The sequence below is a fragment of the Lycium barbarum genome, chromosome 6 (assembly GCF_019175385.1).
Source record: "Lycium barbarum isolate Lr01 chromosome 6, ASM1917538v2, whole genome shotgun sequence".
NCBI lineage: Eukaryota > Viridiplantae > Streptophyta > Magnoliopsida > Solanales > Solanaceae > Lycium > Lycium barbarum.
The window spans coordinates 108,603,626-108,613,605 of NC_083342.1; the positions used below are offsets into that span (position 1 = coordinate 108,603,626).

The window sequence follows — 9,980 nt, forward strand, 5'->3', positions numbered from 1 at the left end:
ATTTGTCTGCAAACGAAATGACCCTTTACAGCTGAGTGTCAAATTGACAGGTTCCGTGTTTGCAAATTAGAAATTGTACAAAAACCTATTTGATGATGAACGAAATTTAATGCGAAGTTATGAAGTAGCTTATGCATTTTGTCAACTTTGGTACATATTTTAAAGTTGTAGTGAACTTACGCTGTAATTTGTTATTTATCCCTTGGAAAAAAGAAAATAAAAATCCGACAACTGTTCAGTCACTTGACAGTTGACAATGAACGGAACTATTCTCTCTCCCTCCGAATGTAATAAATCAAGAAACTTATCCGAGTTTCAGCTGTCATATTTCTCCGTTTCTCGAACTTCATGTCACTCCCCAGAAATATAAAATTATGATTTCGAACACGACTACTAGCTCATATTAAAGTAAAAATATAATTCAAACGAAATTGTACTTCAGGCTCAAGTTGTAACTTTTTGACTCTTGATGTAACAACAAAAGAGAAAGTAAAGGAAAAAAAAAAAACTTTTCTGGGAAGTGGCTGTTTGCACCTGAGTAATTCAATTCTTCCCTTTGGTTTGTTTTCTTTTACATGTCCACTGCAATTCGTTTATACAACTCAGCAGGCAATCTTGGAGTGGCGACTGCCTGTAATGGAGTCCTCATGTAGGTAACAAGCCCAGGGTTCTCACCCATATCAATCTCCTCTGGGCTCAATCCATTAGAAGGAGCCCAATGGAAATGGTGCAACAGATGGCCCAACATAGAGGTGACCAAGTTGATACCCAATTGTGCCCCTGGACACACTCTTCTACCAGCACCAAATGGGAGTAGCCTAAAATCATGCCCCTTCATGTCCACATCGTCCTCAAGGAACCTCTCTGGTCTGAACTCCAACGGATTTTTCCACACCTTGGGGTCGCGAGCAACTGCCCAGACGTTCACGTGCACGTTGGAGCCCTTTGGAATGTCGTAGCCACCAACCTTGACATTGGCATTGGCTCTGTGTGGAAGCATTAGAGGAGTTGGAGGGTGCAGCCTTAGTGCTTCCTTGGCCACGGATTGTAGGTATGGGAGGTTGGGGAAGTCTGTTTCGTTCATGACACGCTCGTAGCCAATCACTTGGTCGAGCTCTTCTTGGGCCTTCTGCTGCACTCTTGGGTTCTTGATCACCTCAGCCATTGCCCATTCAACAGAGATTGCAGTTGTGTCCATTCCTGCTGTGATCATGTCCTGCAATTAAAGTGAGATCAGTTCAAAGTTCATCCGCAAAGTGGCACTCACTGTTATAGGTTTTCATCTAAACATAATCTCATTTGAGCTCTTTATGAGTATCCGAGTGACTCAGAGCGACAAAGGGCAAAATCTCAGTGGATCGCGACAGCAATTCTGTGAGGAGAGTGTATACTAATTTATTACTCCCCCAATTTATGTTACACCGTTTGACTAGGCACAAAGTTTAAGAAAGATAAAAAGACTTTTGAAATTTGTAATCTAAAACAAACCTTAGACATTTGTGTGACTATAAATCATTTCATTAAGGGTAAACCGGAAATTTTAAAGTTATGTTGTTTCTAAATATATATGTATAGGTGACATTTTTTTTTTGGGATATACTAAAAAGAAAAGTGAGTCACATAAACTGCGACGGAGGGAGCAGTATACTTACCCAAAGTAAGCCAATGATGGTGTCTTCACTTAGGTCATATTTTTGTTGGAGGGTCAACAATGCATCAAAGAAGTGTTGCTTCTCTCCTCCACTCTTTTGGCGAGCAAGGGTGTGCTCCTCCATAATAGCTCGGGTGAGACGGTCTCTTCGTGCCCCATGCTTAGAAAACGCATCCTCATCAAGAGGGAACATCCAGCGAAGCCATGGGATGTGCTCGGCCATGGCAAGGGATGCTCCAAGCTTCAATCCATTGGCGACAATCGCCTTGAACTCGTTTCCTTGTTCATCCATCACACCTTCAAAGTTCACAAACCTCTTCCCAAAGGCAAGCCTTGTTATGTTGTTGAAGGCCACTGCTCCAAGGTACTTCTTCACCAGCAGACTCTTTCCCATATTATCTACACAAAAACCATATTCTTGGAATTTAGCACAGGGACGGAACCACAATGTAACATGTTGGTTCACATGAAACCAATAGCTTTTACCTATACCTTATATATGTATGAATATCTATTAATATTTGACTATGAACCAAGTTATTATTGTATATTAACTTGAGGTCATTATAAAACCCATACACTTCAAATCTTGAATCTGCCTCTGATTTAGCACCATGTGGTTCAAGATTCGAGTACTCGAGATTTTCACAATATTGCTTGCCGTAATTTCAAACCCGAACATATCGTTCCTCTAAAATTATTGACCATTAACGAGGAATATATCTGCAAACTTTTTATTCATACATGTACTCGAGTAATTTCCAATAAATAGTACTAACATAAAGAGAAGTTCATAACATTAAGTGAGAGATTTCTTCATCAAAAAAAAAAAAAATATAAAAAAATCAGATTTAATTTCACTGAATCACAATAGTACTTAAAATTAAAATTCCCATCCAAGATGCTAGTGAATTCTTCGTTGTTCAACCATTCACCAACTATAAAGAAATAAAATGGAAAAATCCTAAAATGTGCTTTCAGGTTTCTTAACTTCACTTTCTCAAAAACCAAATCTCTCTCGAAAAGATTTCTCAACTTTAAAAAAGAAAGAAAAAGTTGTTTCTCATCACCCCTTATAATACAATTTAAACGGACTTAACCAGCTATAGAAGATTACTTGTTGTCTTTTATGTTTTATTATTACTATGCCTAGTTAGTGTAATTTATAGAGTAATAAGTTTTATATTGTTTGCAGGGGTAACATTAATGTAACGTGATTCTTACATGAGATTGGCCAGACCAACTTAGCGATAATAGCGGGTCTTTTCAAAGTTTGGTCTACCATTACCAACCCACCAACCATGCCTGCTACTTAATGTTGTGTTTATTCACCATTTCTTTTTCTTTTTATTATTATTGGAAAATGATAGTAGGTTGATATTAGTCAACCCATCATTTTATTTGAAAAAGAAGACCACCAAACGTTAACCAAATCAACCTCTTACTTGAAAAATACACTTTTGCTTATCTACAACCACGTCTATGAATACAGTTCCATTTCTCTAAGTAATTTTTTCCCCGTAAGCAAGTATGATAAAAAAGTGAGACTAATAACCTGAAGCCCGTTTGGATAGGCTTATGACATTTGACTTATAAGTCAAAAAGCCATAAGCTAGGAATTCTAACTTATGACTTTTTGACTTATATTTGTTATTTTGCCTTAAAAATAAGTGCTTGCTTAAAAGCACCTAAATAAGCCAATCCAAACATGCTCTAAGACAAGTTCTTAGCTACAAGAGGTTAAAATACACAAATACTAATATTTAAGAAATTGCATTGTCAATATAATAATAAGAATTCAATTCATATTAATATATCAAAGAAATCTACTTAGAACGAACAATAACAAATTTCAAATTCCACAAACAAAAGAAGGAGCAATGCTTTCTTTTCAATATTCTTTGAGAGGGTATATCCAATTATTTAAAAAAAAAAAAAAGGGGATCTAGATACTAAACTTTTTTCAAAAAAAAAAATAAAAAAATTAACAGACATATTCATTCTCAATAACTTACTAAAATCTAATAGGGAAATTTAGAAATAATATTTTATATGCCTTTACTCGATCATGTGTCTGAGCATCATATCAACTAAAAACTTCTAACAAAGAAATTAAAATTACCAACTGAAAAATACATTAAGACAATAAACAAAACATCAGTAAAAAACATACCAGGATTATTGCAATCTCTATAAATAGACTCGACCATAGCAGTAACCTCATCTTCTCTAATGGGCCTAAGTGCTTCAAGTCTTTTAGGCGTAAAAAGCTCAATAGTACAAACTTTTCTAACCTTAACATAATGAGGCCCATAATCAGCCCAAATCAAATCTTGTCCATCTCTACTAAACTTAGCAGCAGATCTACTCCTATGTCTGTCAGCTAATTGTTGGTCTTTTTCTTTCAAAACTTCCTTGGCTAACTCCGAACTTGAAACGACAACGTTTAAGGTTGATCCAAACCAAACTGATATTACAGGCCCGTATGTTTCGGCCCATTCGTAAAAGCAACGGAACCTAACGGGCTTGATTTGGTAGAGGTTACCCACAACGGGCCATGGGCTTGGGCCCGGTGGGAGCTTAAACCGGAGACGGAAGTAGAGATGATAAGCTATGTATGTTAAGATGAAACATAGAGGGATTAAAGCAATTAAGGGAATAGCCATTTGTTAAGTGATGTTTGAAGAAATGAAGGGTAGTTGGGTTTTTTATATATTAGTGAGGGTGGTGGAGGGAGTTGGTGAGGGGTATTTTGGTCTTTTGAGGTGCGGTTGTTGGTGTTTTTGGTGAAAGAGTATTGTCTTGGTTTTTTCAGAAAATGGGAACATGTATGGGATTTTTTAAATTGGAAAAAAAAAAAATTAGGCATATGAATGAATCTAGTGAATTTTTGATTGGTGAGGGAAGTATACTGTCAATGGGTAAATTGTTAAGGAAGCGTGAGGTTATCTTCGATATATACTATCGATTTTTCTATATTTTTTACATTCTTAAACCAACGTTTGGACATGTATTTCATCTCATGGTTTTAAACCATGATTTCAAACCCCAAATCATCCAAAAAAGCATGATTTGGGGTTTCAAAAAATTTAAATATAAAATTTGACTCATAAGTTGGTAGATATTTTTAACAATTACTCCTATTAACCATTTACCAAGCTCATTAACTTCCACCAACCTTTATTTATGTCTACCATCCTCATTACTATTCATATTAAATTTTCATTTTTATTGAACTAAAGTTTGATCAATTGATATTGTATTTTTTAAAAAGGCCTTCTAGTAATGTATTAATTTTGTTATGAACTATGACTTGCTCATTTGGTAAGATTGTATAAGAATTGGAAATGTTTTGATATTTTTCACAACTTGTGATGTTTTTATGTCTATAAGAGAACATTCAAACCATATCCAAAGGCTCCTTAATAGAATATGTAACAGTAGTGGTCTTAACTCTAAGTTTGATTTTTTTAAAGTTTTTTTTTAAAGTGTCTTTTATTTATTCCTGACTGCCCCACTTAATTTACACTTACTAATTAAAAGAGTAAGGGTGAATTAAAAAAAAATAATACAAAATTGGTTTCTTTGCTTCCGCTATTTCTTTTTCCGACCTGCTTTGAAACTTTTTTCCTTTGAGCCGAGGGTCTGCCACACTCTACCCTCCCAGACCACTAGTACAGTTACATTGGATATGTTGTTGTTATTGTTTTTCCCTCAAATGTCCATTATTTTGAGTTTTCCAATATGTTAAAATGATTAAAAATTGGTATCTGATGAAGCATTTTGTAACATTTTTTTGAAATATAGATAGGAAAAAGGTAAAAGTTGCAACACCTTCCGTATTTTTCTTGTTTTGTCCATTATTGGATTTGTTGTTGTAAATTTTGTAAATATAAATTAGAAACCACGTTCTAAAACTTTCCGACTCATTTTAGACGCAAATTCAGAAGAGTATTCCAAATTAAATGTCAAATAGACGATAATGTCCTTCTTTACCCAAAAATAAAATAAAAGAAAGAACCTTAATCATTGATACTTACCTAACTTTTTAGTGTTTAGTTTAGGACATAAAGTCTACAAGATTGAGAACCTCTCTGAATCTCCATAGTTGAAGTGCTACTTGAAAGATATTTGGTGTTATTAATTAAACCAAACAAATTCATCTAGCCCAAACATTCAATCGAGCTATTTAACTGATCACCAAGGTCAATAATACAACGTCATAGCAAGGTTAATATTATGCCTAAATTGTAACCTTTCATTGCCGATACCTTTTTTTTTTTAATCACCAAACATCATAACCTACTTCAGGTAGGTCCATTTCACCAACCACATCTCGTTCTATGGACCTTTTTTTTTTTTTTTTTAATTTACATTCTCCAACAGTTCTGTGGGCGCCCATGTTTCATCGTTGACAAGAGCAAGCGGAAATATTTTGCAGCAAATATGTCTTTAATTCTTTATTTTAATAAGTAATTTTTTGTTTTACCTTTTAAGGCTGTGAAAATAGAGGATTATCCTTCTTATGCTACTAAATAATTTAGCGGATGAATGCGTTTATATGAGCTACAAGTTGAGGTGTGGGTCGGTCAAGGACCAAAAATTCACACCTAAATGAGGGCTAAATGAGTTCGTAATTTGATTAGTACATTAGCGATTTGGATAGATCAATGTGTATGTGTAACAGTCACTATTGGATAGACATGGGAAGATCTCATTTACTAAATAGCGTACATAAATGATTCATATAGAGAGATTTCATATAGAGGTATGATCATTGAACTAACTCAATTAAGAACTCATAATTGATATTTGACACGCAGAATAGTTCTATTTGAATAATAGTATTACAAATACTTACTGGAATATGTATACTAGGTCATCTCTACAAATAAAATATACAAGAAAACAAAATGATTTGTCCTAAGAGATGTTAGAACTTGAACTTGAAGTGTCCTGAGGGGCTTCAGATTGGACCTCAACTTGGGGAGCAGGAGCTTCTGGGGCAGAACTTTCAACTTGTGGTGCATTTGGTACTTCTGTTTCTGGTGCTCCTACTGAAGCTTGGACAGCTTCAACTTCTGGTGCAGTTGGTGCCTCGGTTACTGAAGCTTGGACAACTTCCGCGGGCTTAAATTTGTTGATATAGTAGCTAAGGGATGGTCCTGAGTACTCTATTGTTTGTACTGGAGGAGGCGAGTTCTTCCCAACTTGAAGGAGAATCGATGAAGCAGCTGCAACAGCAATTAAGCCTAACCCACCTGCAATAGCTGCGGTGTTCTCTGCTCCATCAGACGAGGTGCCTGATGTCCCAGAGCTGATAGCACTTTCTGCTACATAAACTGCAGGCTGTTGTGAAAATAAGCAATGTTAATAACACAAATGAAATAACAGCATCCGTACAGGTCTTCAAATAGTAATACGTTGAGTCAGTGTGACATTGCCAAGATACATATATATATTTTTGCCCATAACTATAATAGCTGTAGAGGTAATACTAAATTGATACTTGAAGTTGAACTTCAACAAAATGAAATATTGATTGATTTGTTTTTGCAACTCGACAGACAGATTTCACTACGAGATAGTTTCTCATGTAAAGAGCTAAGGCATGTCATAATATGAAACTTCCTTTGCTCCATGCCACCTGATCAATGTAGTTTCAAGAGAACTTATGTCATTGCAGAAAATAGAAGTACTAACCTCAACAGAGTATATATTTGTCTGCCCAGCAGTATCCTTCTCAACATACCCAGTCCAGCCACGCGGCTTACGAGGTGGAAATGTTCCAACAACTTTGGTGTTGTCCCCAGCTACCCAATTCATGCTCACCTTCCCAACCTGTTTCAAATATAAGAAATGTGTCACAATATTCTCCAGCATGAATTACCGTCTTGCCACAGTAAAACGTGCAATATTGATCCACTAATGATTGTTAAAAAACAATGAAGTAAGGGCTGAGGAACAAACAAACTCAAAATTACCAAATAAAGTGTACATGTACTGTTTGCAACTCTTTTTGTGAATGAAAAATAACAATTACATGCTTTTATACACGTGTAAAATGGCTTAACAGTGTTCGTGAGATGCCTATTGCGCTTTTAGTTTTCTTATTTCTTTTTATGAGACTCCAATTATGCGCTTTCTAGCTTAAAACTTGAATTAGCTAGCTGGAGAGTACTTCTTTAGGTATTAATGTCTGAAATAAAAATTTGACCCCATAGCGAGCTAAGTTTTTAGCTCAGACACAAATTGCAACTTCTATGTGGAGCAATTACATGTAACTGAAGATGATGAAATCAGAGGTAAAATTAAAATCATCTGTGATTCTGAGATATTTGAGCACACTTTCGCATCACCCAATTACATGTAATTGCTCCACATAGAAGTTGCAATTTGTGTCTGAGCTAAGGACTTAGCTAGTTTGTGAAGCAGGAAACATACATTTGATGTGTTGAAAAAGCATAAATTACAAGCAAAATCAGGTGAGATCTCGTAGTAAGCAGTATTTGAAAATTAAGAGAAGATATCAAGACATCCACAACGGAGCAATACCACAAAACCTTGCTGCAATGTTGGAACCAACTACCAACAGCAACCAAAAGATAAGAACTTGTGACCAGTTTTCAGCCATGTCTAGGTAAATATGATAGGAAAGTTCATTGGGAAATTTGAATAATGGCACACTGTTGAGACGTAAAACGCCTAAAAAACTATCCAATGTCACCATCATGGAGAAAATATGAGGCCACATAGAAGTGCATATTGAAACTGAAGATGATGAAATCAGAGGTAAAACTAAAATCATCTGTGATTCTGAGATATTTCAGCATGCTTTCGCATCGCACACTCCCAAGTTTGCTCATGTGCATAAGAAATATTCGATCGCATAGAGTGTATGAATGGGTTGATTAACAACTCATCCTTCACAAAGTCACTTAAGGAAAACACGAAAGCTTCATTACCCACAACCTTCCAACAGCTAGCCATATCAAATGGTCTCTTATCCCAAAACAAAAACAAAAACAAAAAACAATTTGCTCTAGTCTTCTCCTAACTCATACTAGCAATTATTTAACGATTTCTTCACTAGATATGGGAAAAAAAATATTCCATTTGCCTCTATGCATAAACAAATAAAACTCTCCTTTGCAGCTTTTCCAGCATTAGCTCGGCAGCCTTATACACTCTAAATGAAATCAAACTATCTTTTTATTTTTTTTGAGAAGGTAACATTGAAATCAAACTATCATTATCACCCTCAGATGCAAGAGCGCAGTATTTACACCCTGTAGGCAGTAACTTTACTGTATCCGGAAAGGGAACTTCCCATACTTTAAACTTTTTAAGACTCTGTAGGAAGAACCAATTCTTTATCTCAATTTTCGTTAAAGAAATCTAGAATTACAGAAAATATTTTGTTCTTTCCCAAAATATTCAGAAGTAGCCATAATTATTATCCAACACCGCTCTTTTAAGCATTTCTAGAGTTCACTACGTATCTAAACAAATCCTAAAAAACAAAAAAACAAAAAAGGAAATTTTTCACTTGAGGGGTACAAGATTGTACATACCCACTCCCTATTTTCTACATCAGTCAACAAATATCAATCCACATACACAAATTCAAGAAACAAAAGAATTATATGAACTCAAGAAAAACAAGAGGAAATTTCACCTCCTTATCTGGGGCACATTCTTCATCATTGCAATCTTCATCAGTTGAAGCCCGAATTCTGAATCGAATTAGACTATGCTTCTGCCTCAATTTTGTGTCCTTTTGGTAAGTGCAAAAGCTCAATCTTCCACTAGAAGATGAGGCTATGGTGCAGCTGTTTGCTGATAATGCAGCACAAGCCATTATTTTCTTTACTGGTTTTTTGGGTTCTTTAGACTGCAATTATTTTTTAAGTTTTCAGATGGTTGTGTCTCTCTGAGGTGAAGAAGCAGAGCCACTTGTAGAATTGCCTGCTTCTTCGATTGGCTGTGTTTGAGCCTTGAAAATCCTTTTATATTAAGGATGGTTTGGTTTTTGTGGTTTGATTTGAATGCACGTTGAGTGGGTTAGGTCTCTTAGAGTTCATTCTCTTTCTATAGAATGTTGGAATGACAACTATATCCTTTATCGTCAATTTGCGCCATCCAAAAAACTGTTATAATTAACCATATGGAATTTCGTCATGCCCGTCCCTTGATGGTATTATTAGATTAAATTCATTTAAAGACTAGAAGATTTGCCAGGTAAAAAGACTGTACTATATGAGAGAGAAATAAAAATCTATGAGATTATACTTGAACAAAATGTCTAAGCTATTCATTAAAGAAATTT

General features: G+C 35.4%; 2 protein-coding genes across 2 annotated transcripts; both read right to left on the reverse strand.

The window, feature by feature from the left end:
- Positions 1-398: 398 nt before the first annotated feature.
- LOC132645355 (cytochrome P450 98A2-like) lies at positions 399-4,341 on the reverse strand. The gene is made up of 3 exons (XM_060362303.1): positions 3,825-4,341; positions 1,653-2,050; positions 399-1,216 (listed from the first exon to the last, which is right to left on the reverse strand). The coding sequence occupies exons 1-3, from the start codon at positions 4,315-4,317 to the stop codon at positions 572-574; spliced, it is 1,536 nt and encodes a 511-aa protein (XP_060218286.1). The 5' UTR covers positions 4,318-4,341; the 3' UTR covers positions 399-571.
- Positions 4,342-6,407: 2,066 nt separating this feature from the next.
- On the reverse strand, positions 6,408-9,733 carry LOC132645356 (protein MAINTENANCE OF PSII UNDER HIGH LIGHT 1). Its single transcript, XM_060362304.1, has 3 exons — positions 9,330-9,733; positions 7,355-7,492; positions 6,408-7,000 (listed from the first exon to the last, which is right to left on the reverse strand). The coding sequence occupies exons 1-3, from the start codon at positions 9,510-9,512 to the stop codon at positions 6,575-6,577; spliced, it is 747 nt and encodes a 248-aa protein (XP_060218287.1). The 5' UTR covers positions 9,513-9,733; the 3' UTR covers positions 6,408-6,574.
- Positions 9,734-9,980: the final 247 nt, after the last annotated feature.

What these genes read in the sequence shown, in the direction of transcription:
- LOC132645355 (XM_060362303.1), bottom strand. Translation starts at nt 4,317, where the DNA reads ATGGCTATTCCCTTAATTGCTTTAATCCCTCTATGTTTCATCTTAACA. An exon ending in TAGAGATTGCAATAATCCTG is followed by an intron (nt 2,051 to 3,824) that starts GTATGTTTTTTA and finishes GTTTTTGTGTAG; the next exon opens with ATAATATGGGAAAGAGTCTG. An exon ending in CCATCATTGGCTTACTTTGG is followed by an intron (nt 1,217 to 1,652) that starts GTAAGTATACTG and finishes CTTTAATTGCAG; the next exon opens with GACATGATCACAGCAGGAAT.
- LOC132645356 (XM_060362304.1), bottom strand. Translation starts at nt 9,512, where the DNA reads ATGGCTTGTGCTGCATTATCAGCAAACAGCTGCACCATAGCCTCATCT. An exon ending in AATGTGCCCCAGATAAGGAG is followed by an intron (nt 7,493 to 9,329) that starts GTGAAATTTCCT and finishes TATTTGAAACAG; the next exon opens with GTTGGGAAGGTGAGCATGAA. An exon ending in CAAATATATACTCTGTTGAG is followed by an intron (nt 7,001 to 7,354) that starts GTTAGTACTTCT and finishes TTTTCACAACAG; the next exon opens with CCTGCAGTTTATGTAGCAGA.